General features: G+C 31.6%; 1 protein-coding gene across 1 annotated transcript; it reads left to right on the top strand.

Annotated features, from left to right (window-relative positions):
* The first annotated feature begins 7,782 nt into the window (after positions 1-7,782).
* On the top strand, positions 7,783-9,278 carry LOC147388324 (uncharacterized). The gene is made up of 3 exons (XM_086421887.1): positions 7,783-8,071; positions 8,188-8,317; positions 8,418-9,278. The coding sequence occupies exons 1-3, from the start codon at positions 7,942-7,944 to the stop codon at positions 9,160-9,162; spliced, it is 1,005 nt and encodes a 334-aa protein (XP_086278013.1). The 5' UTR covers positions 7,783-7,941; the 3' UTR covers positions 9,163-9,278.
* Positions 9,279-13,981: the final 4,703 nt, after the last annotated feature.

Genomic DNA, 13,981 nt, shown 5'->3' with positions numbered 1-13,981 from the left:
GAAGAAGAATTTACTAAATAAGATGCACAATTCGGAGAATCTTATTATGATTATTATTGAAGAATTAGAATATTTAGTCGAAATAGATAAAACTCAATTTTTTAGAAAGCTATTTTAATCAAATGGACGTTACCGTTGAATTTAATAGTATCGAAAAACATAGTTTAGATTGTTAGCATGCTTAAATTCGAATTTAATATAATAAGTTATGAAAATATTAATTTTATCAAAAAAACTTAGAGCATAATATGATATTTTTGTCAATAGAGGAAAATTAGTGACGAATTTCGAAAATCTGAGATATACATTTCGAATTGGTCTAATGTAACAGACATAATAGAGAAAAGAAAAAAATATATGGAATTATTTAATTATTTTTATATTATTAAAATAAATTATTTTATTAAAATTAGGTTTAATTATAATTATTTATATAAAAAGGTTAGATTTGAAATTATGAAAATGTTAAAGGGTTAGAATGTAATTAAAATAAAATAAAATAAATATTATTATATTATATTATATTATATATATATTATTATAATATACTATTAGTTAGAAGGTGTTAGAATTTGTGAACAACAGCTGTATTCATTTATATATTATAATATAAAAATATTATATTATCTAAGTTTAAAAACATACGGATATTCATTTTAATCAAGACATTGAAGCCGAAACAGTGATCGATTGAGTTTGAAATTGAATTCGTGCACGTTGTGTCCAAGCAAGATTTAAACACATTTATGATAGAAATTAAAATTTGACACTGAAAAAGAAAATATCCACGACTTCGAAATCTACCTAGTCACCGAGTTACTTGATCGAATCGTCGAGGAGATTAGCTAAAAAAATCATTTTTTGGCGTAGGGACGCGTAAAACCCAATTACAAAGATAGAAAACTTATAATTTCAAATTCGTAGTATAATTTTCAATGAAATCTATTTTATTTCCATTTTTATTGTTAGTTTCAAATTTATTATGATTTAAATTCAAAATTCATGCATCGAATTATAGAATAATTCATTTTATATCTTTCTTCTGATATTAAAATATTGTGAAATAAAAAAAATAAATGAATTTGGATGAGTGTAATCAGAGAATCAATTTGTTTAACAAATTGATTTTTATAGTAATTTTCGTAGAGTGTTTGTTTTAAAAATTATTAAGACGTTCTATTTTGAAAATATATTTTTATTAGGTAATTAACTATTAAAATAAAAAAAGGAGAAATGTTTAAGTTTAAATTTGAATACGAGAATGAAAGTCTTAATTGTTTATAATTGAGAATAAGATTCTCGATTGGTTGGAATCAAGAATGAGATTCTTGGTTGTATGTGCTTGTATTGAGAAATTTTCAGGTTTAGAGTGCTTTTGGGCACTGTGTAATAGAGCATGAGATGTAATTATGACAATAATTGTGGGATGGTGTACCTGCATGTTTACTACTTTATAATTTACTACTTTCGATATACTGCTGCATGTTTATAATTATAAAATAATTAGAAATATTGTCACTTACAAATTTGTTTTAATATTATTTCAAATAAATTTTAAAAAATATAATAATTATTTTTATTATCCATTAAAGGGATAATGAATGCCCATAAAATTAATCGGTAGCTCTTTTCGGAAGTAAACCAATTAATTAAAAATAATAGGGATTTGATATTCTCTCAAATAGTATGAGATACCACTTGAAAATATTTTAGTACCTATTATTTGAAAAATTTATATCTTATCTTTATTAAAAAATAACAAATTGTACTGAAAAGATGATTTGTAAATGACTAGATTGATTGATGACACATGCATACCACAGAGGTACGATAAAGTTGACTTGTCAAATGATCATTTACAATTCATAGTAGCCAAACGATTGATCTCCGTTAGGGATCAACGGCCAACCTGAGGCAAAAAATACGGTAAACCAATTATGGTAAATTGCCAGACCAATCATAAAATAAAAAATTAACGGTGAGTTCCACACTTGTTAAGTACTAGAACATTGATATACAGATCGATACTTTTGTATCAATCATGTACTTCGTCATTTTTATCAAATACACTACCATGATTGATATTTTTATGACATATTTATGTTTATTTTATTTTATTATGAGATGAAGATATTTCATTACTGTTTTATTAAAGATTAGCCTATTTCGAGTGTTATTCGTTTTATTTATTTATTTAAAAACCTGTATTATTTATAATAGATTAGTTTGTTTATTCATTTATATTAGGACTATTAATTTGAAATGTGAGTTTATTATTGAGTAACTTCCTTATTACTCATCCTACCAACAAAACATTTCAGATATCCCAACTATCGAGAAGCATATTCCTGATAGAGAACTTTATATAGAAAGATTACAAAATCAGGATGATGAATATTATTTTTATTATATGTGAGTTGAGATTGGAGTTTAGTAGAACTATTTTGTGTAGTTTTGAACTTTTTTCTATATATTAGCATAATGTATGTTGCGTATATATATATACTTCTTTATATATATATTAGCATAATGTGTGTTGCGTACTTATATATACAAGTTAATGTTTATGCCATGGATAACTGTTAATCGATATGAGATGTGTAATTTTCTATGTACACTTCTGGATTATAATTATAGTATGTTTTTGAGTGATGTATATTCATTATGATATGGTGGTTGGAATGAAATGGATATATGGATTTTAATTATACATGTATATTTTTAGAGGTGAAAATTATAAGTCTAATTTTTAGAGGAAATTCTGTCGGAATTATTTGAAAGAAATCCACATCATATTTAAGTTTTTAAGATCTTCATTTGAATTTTTTTTATATTATTTTCGCTCTACCTTTGAGATTTGAAAAAATCTGAATCCTAAATCGGGGGCGTGACATAATTGAGATCTTTCATTGAGGTTTTAGTGACTATATTAAGAACTTGAAGCTTTAAGACCAAACTATCCCCCAAGGGTCTTTTAAAATCCTATAAATAGAAAACTCATTTAAGGCAAATGGGGATGGAGGAATTAGAGTTTTAAAATTTTGTCCAAATCCTTTTTCAAAACTTTTTAGCCTTCTATTCTTCCCAAACCCTTTTGGAAATCAATAGAAAGAAAATTTAAGAAGAAGAAGATTAAGGTGAGACAAAAAATTATCCTTTCTAATCCCCCTACTCTCACTCCCCTTATCTTCATGTCCTCTATTATCAAAAATCAATAAATAAATAGTTTTAAAAGCTTCATTCTATAGTCATAATATTGGTAATCATCAATGGATGTGAGGGACAAGGTGCCTAACACTTTCCTTGTCCCTCGACCGAATCTCCTTACCTAGGATTCTAGGTAGACCTTTACTTTAACATTGAAAGTGAGTCATTACAAGTCTAAAAATGAATTTTAAACCCATTTTAGTGGTGCCATTCACACCCAAACTATTTGAAAATAGATGAGTTCAAACCTTCAAAGGTTTTGAAGCCCACATATCTACAACTGCAAAAATATAATACAACTTTTAGGGTTTATGAATTTGGAATATATATGACATTTTAGGGGAAAACACACATTTTAATAATGAAAATGCCCTTACAAGTTGTACGAACTCGGGGCTTGTCGGCCCCGAATCCCTACCATGGGTTCCTATGGCTCCCACACCTCGACTACAAGATACTAGCGCTACAACTAGGACAAGTTGGGCACGAGTTGATGTTAGTCCGGGTTGGGGATCAACCCATGCCCAACCCAAACTTGACACACACTAACCCGCACCCTTGCCCAACCCCGGCCTCGGGCATGAAATGCTCAACCCAAACCTTAGCCAAGTTGTGTTGGTCAGGTTGTTTGGGTTGATTGGGCTAATTCAAGATTTTATTATTTGCAATTTTTCTGTCTCTTGACATGGTGTAACCATTATAAATACTCTATCAACGAATGTAATATCATCCAAGAAATTTCAATAAAATCATTTTCTATACTTAAGAAATAGCATTAGTTGCCTTAAGGCGAAATTGTCCCTGACCAACAAGTTGGCAATTCACATTGACTATCTCACTCACTTGTAGTCTCCATGAGTAGGTGGGATGGGTCACCTCAAATATCGGACGAGTTTTTAAAGCTCATCTCAATTACAATGATGCCGAGGGGTTTAATAATGAAATTGAGAAACTGTTGTGTTGGTCTTTGAAAGGCTTTTTGAATTCGGTGCTTTACCACGTGATTTTCTCAAAAAGGAAAGCTGAAAGGAAGAGGAAAATCATTAGAGGAAGAGACAGAGCCACTGATCCATCATCTTCGTTGACACCAAGAATTTTTTACACTCTCAAGCAAAGGTTGAGTGAAGGAAAGATATAACACCTCTTTTTAAAATAATATTATATTAAACTGAGAGAAAGACCCTGTTTTTAAATATTTTATGAGAGAGAGAGAGAGATTTGGCAAGTTGAATTAGGACGGAGGAAATAAAGTGGTATGTTCTAAAATCATTAGTCCTTCCTCTAATGGTCACATAATCATTCATTCTCCCCACAAAAAAACAAATATTTTCTTTATATACGGTCTACAAAGCTATGTAAATGTGGGTCACATATATAATTAAATGTATCTACGCATATAAGGAAAATGATATGGGTTCTTGATCTCATGTGTATTTTCTTTCAAAATCATTAGGCTGTCCTCTATATGCTCACATAATCATTCATTACCCTCAACCCCCACCCCAAAAGAAATTCCCTTCTCATATGGTTGTCCCACCTCTTTTATATATCTATACATGATCCCATTAAAAACATGTTTATTAATAAAAGAAAACAAAAAAAAAAAAAAAAAACACAAGGGAAAATAAAGAAGGAGAAGGTCTTGGTTTCCTCTAAGATTTTCAATTGACATGTAATCTAGACCCACGTCACAAATTGATCTTTGAGTCCGACTTTGAAGTGCGCATGACGCATGACGCTTCAAAATTTTGAAGGAACCCTCATTTCAACATTACACAAAAAATTTTGTGTTCATTTCAAGCCCCTACATTTTCATTAATATTTGGGGTACCCCCTGGAGGGACACCATGCATCATCTAATGAAGGGGGTTCTTTCAAAATTTTGAAGTGACTTGCCCGCTTCAAAGATTTTTTTCCTTGAGCTCCTCAGAGGAGATCATTTTACTCTGGGTTTATATATATATATATATATATATATATATATATATATATATATATATATATATATATATATATATATATATATATATATATATATTTGGATGGAGTATATTTAATTTTTAAGATGTATCACAATTGTTCCATTGTTTTAGAAATTCATTTTTATTTTTTTATTTTTTATAGATCAATAGTTTGGCTTCATCTAGATTCTCATATTTGTATACATAGGGGCATAAGCCCTTAAATCTATGAAAATCCTTCACTTTTACATGTATTGAAGATCCAAATAGATCCTGGACAAAAGTCCACATTTCGGCAACTTGGATTTTGATCATGTTGGCCCAAATGACACAGGTTCATGATTTAAATTAGATTTAAGATAAATTATAAAATAAAATCTTTTTTCTTTTTTTGCCAATAAAAGGCTTTGAAAATATATATTCATTAAACTATCAAATTTAAAATTCAATGGTGAAAAATGTCTTTCTAATTTTTTTTCTTAGGATTCATATGACACCCAATCATGTTTGTAGGTGCCACTTGGAAGTGTGGTTTATTTAGATAGGTGGTCTTCTGGTTCATTCCATGATCTTCGCAAAAAATACATATATGATTATAATGTTGACATTCAAGACTTTATAATGTTTACAAAATAGTCATTGAATAATTAATAATATAAAATCACCTAATTAATTTTCGTACTAAAAGATAATATGATTGTATCTTTTTATGACATTTATGAAAGAAACATGGTTGTAGATGTTGCTAATGTCCCATAGATGTTTTGGACGTTAGCATTTCCCATACAAACATAGTTGTACTTTTTTGTTGTTGTTGATAAATAGTATTTCATTCATAAAACAGAACCAGACCAGTCGAGATAACCAACCTAGCAAGACCTTTCAACAAGATGCTACTCATGAGGAATACAACAAATCCCATCCCAATTAAAAATAAAATCCTTGAAGAAAAATCCCCTAAACTCCTTAAAGACTTTGGACAAAAAAAAAAAAAAAAAAAAAAGACCCAAAATGAATATAATTGTATCTCTACAATCTTTTTATTTCTCCTCAAAGATATGCCTATTTCTCTCAAGCTATAACCCTTAACAGATTGCAAATGGTGTAATACTCCATAGTAGTCTCTTCTCGCCATCAAATGAGTACCCAATTGATGACCAATAAGTAAAGAGTTTTTTTATTGTTTGAGGTAGACAGGTTATAACTCTATAAAAATTCAAAAAATAAACCCATATACCATGCGCAAACTTGCAGTGAAGAAGAAGGTGATCCGATGATTTTCAATTATCCATACATAGCACACAACAACTCGTCCCACACAAATCACATCGCATAAAAAAAATCCACCGTTTGAATCCTTCCTAAGGACATCGTCTATATGAAGAAAGCAACTTTACTTTGTACTCTTGGACCACAAATTGAAGCATGAGAAAAGAAAATATCTCCATTATTGCACAATGAATGATAAAAAGAACGTATCGAAAACCTTCCATCCTTACTTGCCATCCACACTCTCTCATCTTACCTTCTCTCTCATCTTTCCTTCCCGTCGTAATTCGATACACGAAAATCCATCAACTAATTTACCAACTTCTTCAAATTCCAAATTGTCGAGGCCTCTTCGAAATCCAAAGTCCCATGCCCATTCTCCGACTATGGGTCATTGGAATGATGTGATTGGATTTTTTTTTTTTTTTTTTGAGGATATGGAATACAAATTCGGAAATACCTCCATAAGTGGCCGATTTCCGCACCAAATGCCTTCCCAAAATCTTACCTGATTACCTTGCCCCACTTTGAACTTGATTCTCAACTTGAATGGCGGAATGATCTTCATGATGCCTTATCATTAAGATGAATCATTTAATAAAATATTAAAATTAACAATATAGAAAAAAAAAATGCAAATCCAACTTGACTAGTTTTCGAGTTGACATTGTAAATCAACACTTTCAAATTTGTGTATCGAGTCACCACAAAATTCAATCCAATTTCATGAACTAATATTAGTCTCTATGTTGCTTCATGAACTAGTTCTTGTATAAATAATACCCCATAAACCAATCAAAGAGGAAAATGTATTCACTATATGAAAAGTGGAAAATTAGATAAGAGAATTCAACAGGCCAAGGCCCACAAATTTTTGAAATCAAATTTCAACAGACCTCAGGCATTGACTTTTTTGATGTTCCCTAGATTTGACGACGAATTTCTCCCATCTTCCATTAATTTGACAATTTCGGCCCGTTGAACAATGAAAATTTTGACACCGTGGTCCACTGAATATTGGCTTTTTTTAAGTTGTGATTATTTTGATGATGTCCAAACAACTTATAAAATGGGGAAGGATGCTGCTTCTTTAAGATTCATGTTTTGTGCATTTCATTTTGTAATTACATGTGGAGAATTTTAAATTAAAGAGTTGTAATCAAGTTCAGAGCAATTGTTGAAGAGAAGTCTTGGAAGCTACCAAAACACTCATGAGACCTGTGGTCCTCTCATGAGTACACCCTAAGTTAAAATTCCAGCACATTTTCTAAAACCATTCTCTCTCTCTCTCTCTTCATATATATGTAAAATAATATATACATGTCATACAAGGCATTTTGAGTGTAGATAAATGTAGAGGAAATTAATTAAGCCTCTATATTTAGAAAAAGACCTTTGAATTTAGAGAAACTTTTACATTTGGAGAAAAAGGAATATAAAGAAACCCCCACATTTATAAGTGTTTGTTGTGTGCATTTGTACTGAGAGGTGGTGGTTTTGAGATATGGGCCATCACTGCTGCAACAAACAGAAAGTTAAGAGAGGGTTGTGGTCTCCTGAAGAAGATGAGAAGCTCATCAGATGCATCACCACCCATGGTCATGGTTGTTGGAGTTCTGTTCCAAAACTCGCAGGTTAGCTTTTTTCTTTCTTTCCGCTTCTCATCTATTCTCCATCTCCATCTCCATTTCCTCCTTTTGTTTCTTGTTCTTTGTTTTGTCTAAAAGAGTTCGTTTTGAGACATTAATAGGACTTCAAAGGTGTGGAAAGAGTTGCAGATTGAGATGGATTAACTACTTGAGACCAGATCTTAAGAGGGGTTCTTTTTCTGCTCAAGAAGAAAGAATCATCATTGATGTTCATAGAATTCTTGGAAACAGGTGTGATAGCTACAAATTTTTTTTTTTTTTAATTTTAAATCCATATTAGATATTACTCCTATTCTCATTAAATTTTTAAATATTTTTTTTCTCTCTATAGGTGGGCTCAAATAGCTAAGCATCTACCAGGTAGAACAGACAATGAGGTGAAGAACTTTTGGAACTCATGCATTAAGAAAAAACTTATTGCACAAGGGTTAGATCCTAAAACTCACAATTTGATCCCTACACACCAGACTACCAGTACCATTAACAACAATGCATGCAATCTCAATCAAATCTATCAACAACCCAATTCAATTTTCTCTATAGGAGATGCTTTCATGAACATCAACCCTAGTTTTATAACATTACCTCCTCCTCCTCCTCCACCACCTCCTCCTCTTCATCATTATCATCCTTTTAGTAACATTGATCATCCTCAATTGCATGAATCAATGACCATTAATCCTACCTTTGATTACCAAAACCCTAATCTTGTTTGGTCTTCTGTTAAAGATAATCAAAACTCCTTAGAAAGTACACCCATGTCATCTTCTTCAATGAATCCATCTGGGATTGGGATTTTAGATGAGAATTGCTTGGTGGGTGGTAGTGTTGATTTGTTTCAGACCCTAAGAAAGGAAGAATTCCAACAACCACCGCAACAACAACATGAGAAGTGGTGTGAATTGGAGGAGTTCATCAATGAAACCAATGAAGCGATGAAGGATGGTCAAGTCATGGAGAGTACTTCATTCAATAGCTCTAGTTTTGATCTTGAGTTCATGGAGTCTACATTGATGCCTTGTGGAATGTATAGCAATATGAGCTCCATGGATCAACAACTTGAATGGGATTATTAGATCTCTTTCTTGCTAATTTACTAGGGTTTGGTCAAGTTTCAGGAACAATTCTAATGGTTGGTAGTCATGTAAATTGCTCATCATGGTAGTATAATTAACCAGTTCTTTTTCTCTCAGTGTGTGTGTGTGTGTGTTGGACCCACAATCTAATCAGCTTGATTGATGATTTCTAAGCTATTCTAATGAAGTATATTTTTTTTTTTTCACTCATGTGCTTGATGGGCCCCACCCATGGGCCTCATCATGAACCTAATTATGAATATTGTTCAAATCCAAGGGCTAGAAATCACCCAACAGTTTGATTTTCAGTTATGTAAGTCCACATGGCATGGTCACTCTTGTATTCTTCAGTGGGACAGAAAACGTTTGCCACGTGGCATTTTGTCAGCTTGAGTGATGCCATTTGATTCCTGACTGACAGATATACATTTTGGATGGCAAATGGCCTTCTTAGTCTTGGGCTTTTGTTAGAAGTGTACGTTATTTTTTGTTTTGTTTTGCTTTGCATGCAAGGAAAGACAAAATTCTACAAGTGTACATGGGAAGAATATTCCTTCTCTCAGAACAGTGTACAGATTATGTACTCCAGGGAGTCAGATAGCTATCCAACTCCAGTTTTCTTATATCAGCCTCAAGGAACTCTTTCACATGTACTGATAGCTATTGGCTTTGATCATATTTTTGTCAATATGGGCTTGAAATCCATCCATGGACCTGTTCATAAATTATTTGTTTTTTTTATATTATAAATCCTCATAATGTGAGTCATTTGGCTGGCAATGGATTGGATCAGATCCAATCCATTGCTATCCGATAACTCAATCTGGGTCAAGGGTTTGGTTTCAATGAGGATCTGACTTGATAACCTATTGGACCAGTTTTGGATAATATATCAACCATGTCTTGATCCAGGGATTCGATCCAATAAAATGCGACAAATTATATGAATCGTATCATACATTTTGAAGATTTGGATCATAATGTTGAGTTCAGAAGACAAAAAAAAAAAAAAAAAAAGAAACGTCCTCTGACAAGGGTCCGATCCAATGCTTATCAGATTTGCTCTAGGTCAGATCCTTATCAAATTAATCCGAGATTGACCCGATCTGATCTGTTCCAGATACTGCAAGTAGGTACCAAGCCCATCCCCACTTAGCTTGATCATAAAATCTTTGTGGGTAATTTTGGGCTTGATATGCTAAAGTGGGCAGATGTTAGTATCTAATCTTAGGCCCGGATCAAATAGAGACTGGCTCTAAATGGATTGGATCAGGGTTGATTTTAGGCTAATCTTATAAGGATGGGATCAGGCTCGAAACCGGTCAGATAAGAATTGGATCGAACCCTTTTTGGATCATATATTTTACTAGACCTCAATATTGGGATTCAAATCTAATTCAATTACAATCGACTGGTTCCAGATTGGATTAAATCCAATTCGATACCCAAAATGTGCATAAACTTCGTACATTAATTTGAACAAAAAAACATGGTATAATTTACATATTTTATCACATTTTATTGGATTGGGACATGTTTGATCCAAAACTGTTCTGATAAATTATCAAGTCAGATTCTTATGGGAACTCAAATAATTGATCAAGTTCTGAAGTAATTAAATTGGAATGGTTTGGGTTTTGGGTCTGACCCGATCCATTGATAGCCCTACTAAAGTCCAACTTATCCATAGGCAAGGCTAGGATAGAGTGTTCATGCATGTTAAACAATGAAAGACTCCAAAGACTCCAAGAATTTGAAGTTCATTTAGAAGATATTCTTTTTTGAAACTTGTTAGAAGAAACTGTTCAAAGAGGACAAATTAAACAATGAAAGACTCCAAATCATATATTTCTGAATAAAATATAGAACATTAATTCTACAAAGATTCCAAATCAAAGTTTCTTATTGTTGACTATTTCAAAGATTCAACTACAAGGATCATGGCTATTTATTAAGAGAAGAATACCAAAAAAAACAATTGTTACAATTGAACTTGAAGTATCTCATTATCTAGTACTCTTAATTGGGCCCACTTGATGGGATAGAAATTGCTTATGGTTCTTAGATTTCCAAGAGATTAGATGGAAATAAATCTCTTTGAGGTCAACAATATAATATGTAAATGTGGTGAGTATTTGACACCAAAAGTTGTAGAAAGGTCCCTACATCCCTCAAATTAATCACAAAAAAAAAAAATAAAAAATAAATAAATAAAATGTTCCTAAAAATTATAATTGGGTCTTAAATATCCAAATTAAACCCACCAGTTGGGAATGAGTCTTTCAGAGAGTCTGAATACAAGTTTCAATGGATATAATTATAGAGTCGTGCTGGAGTGAAGTAACATTGAAATTGACATCTTTTGGTACATTGGTGTGCACAACCATAGATGCTTCTCACTTGTATCTTGATGAAAAGCATCTATCGCTCAAAGACACATCCACGTCAGCAATGTCCCAAACAATGTCAATTTCAATGTTACTTCAGCATTTTCATAATTATAATGCAAGGTTCAAGTGATCCAAATCAGCTGTTGGAACCAATTAATATACAAATTATGATCAAACCAATAAATTCACTAAAGCGGGTTAGCCCAAGAATTAATAGCCAGGTCGTAGGCTCCACACATACGGAGATGAGTGAGATCTAACAAAAGTATCTAAAACCACTAAAATTAGAATGAAACCATTTTGACCTTTAGTCGGACTCATAAAAACTTATAAAGTTAGGAGATAATAATTAAAGATTCGGAATCTAATATGGTGTCCCGTTTCTATAATAAAGGTAAGGTGACTACATGGCACATTTTTGTTAGAGTTTGAAATACTAAGGGCTCTTAACCAAGTTGGGCACGCAGCCCGATGTGTTTGAACTCCAACAAAAATGTGCTTCGTAGACACCTAAAGTTGTTGTAGGAATGGGACACCAGTATGGGGGGCAACTCATAATTAAAAAGTTACTTCCATCTATATATACGGAAGTTAAGACTAATAGAGGAGGACTTGGATCATCTTCGCCTAGAAGACTTGGTATCTAATATCCAGCCAATTTGATGAATTTACTCTTATGCCCTTGAGTTGAATGTAAGTTTACGAGAACGATAAATAAGTAAACAGAAAATGTGACTGTGCATCAGATTGATAACTGTTTTCGTAAAAAAATTATACTTACAGAACTTGATATATAGTCATTTATGGTAATTTTTGCAAAATGATCGACTGTTTTCGTAAAACACCCAAGAAAGTGAAGTATACAAGGTAAAGGTTATGGATATGACTATATAACCACTAAACAAGCTAGTAAACTATATAAATGCAGAGAATACTATAGAGAAGGCAACTTAGAAAATAAATAGCTATAAGAAATATAACATTTTAACTTAACGAATAATTAAGTTCTTGTAGGTGAGACTGATCTAATATGCAGAAAATAACTTTTTTTTTTTTTGGGAGTATTCTCTCTCCAACATCTAAAGAGAGAAGAGTCCAATTTTGTATAGATATTACAAAAGGATTTCAACAGAAAGGATTCCAATAAGAAAAAGAAAACTAGCTACATTACTAGAGATTAATTTTTGCATGAGTATGCTTCCATGTAGCATGGGTTGCGCTCCTACCATGCCCCCACTACATGAAAACTGGAAAATTCGACTTAAAAAATTGACTTGCGGAGGAGACCCATGAATTTTAGAAATTGAATTTTGACGGTTTAGGACCATCGGAATTCTTGATATTCCCAGATTTGACAGCTCAGAGCTGTTGAATTTCTCTCATCTTTCATTAATTTGACAGTTTCGGCCTGTTGAAAAAAAAAATTTTGACAATGAAATATTCGATGCCAATTCGACCTCTTGGTCTATCGAATTTTATGAAATTTGATGGCCCAAGACCGTCAAATTTGGACTTTTTTCACATTGTGCCCCTTATCATCAGACGAGCAAAAGTCTTCATTCTTTTGCAGAATCCATACTATATATTCTCTAAGCATCTTCTTTTTTGGTAATATGTAGGATAATAGAAATGCCAAGAACAATGACCCAAGATATGGATTTTGATAAATAAAACAATACATCATAAACCCAAATTAACAAAAAATGGTTGAAAAATATAAAGAATACCATACATCACAAGACCCTTCATGTTACAACAGGTGGAGTTGGTAGAGTTTATATAAGATTTTTTTTTTTCAAAAATTCAAGAAAGTAAAAATAAATACAATAATTTCAAAAAAATTCGTAAAGATTTTATAACCTATTAAATCTGTATCCATTAAGAATACCATAATTTTTTTTTAATTTGTAGAATACGTTAGATAAATGATATATAACATTCAAAATGGAGTGGGGTTCTTATAAAAAGTTTTTCAAGAAATTTGAAATCACAAAGATATAATTAAATTAATTCCAAAATATCTTAAAAAAATTTACAACTTGACATATCATTAGTTGTTAGTAACCTTCTTCTTTTTTATTTGTAACATACATTTAGCCAAAATGTAATCTTAAATAATGGAGTGTGTAGGGTATATATAGAAAGTTCTTCATGAAATTTGAAGTCAATAAAGATATTGTACGTTAATTCTAAAAAATTTCATATTAAAATTTAAATTTTATAAAACCTTTCTATATTATAACACCCTTTTGTTTTATTTTTAACATTTAATAAGTTTATTTTTTTTAATTGTTATCGTGTTAGGAGAATCGTACACTTTACTGACAACTAAAATATATTGTAACCCGTTCTTTATCTAGGCTTGGGCCTGACAATGTCATCTAAAATAAACAATTCACTAAGTAAAGGTTTTTTTCCTATGTATGATG

Source organism: Akebia trifoliata, chromosome 13 (assembly GCF_017979445.1).
Source record: "Akebia trifoliata isolate Shusen 1 chromosome 13, ASM1797944v1, whole genome shotgun sequence".
Taxonomy (NCBI): domain Eukaryota; kingdom Viridiplantae; phylum Streptophyta; class Magnoliopsida; order Ranunculales; family Lardizabalaceae; genus Akebia; species Akebia trifoliata.
This window is presented reverse-complemented; position numbering and strand designations above follow the sequence as displayed.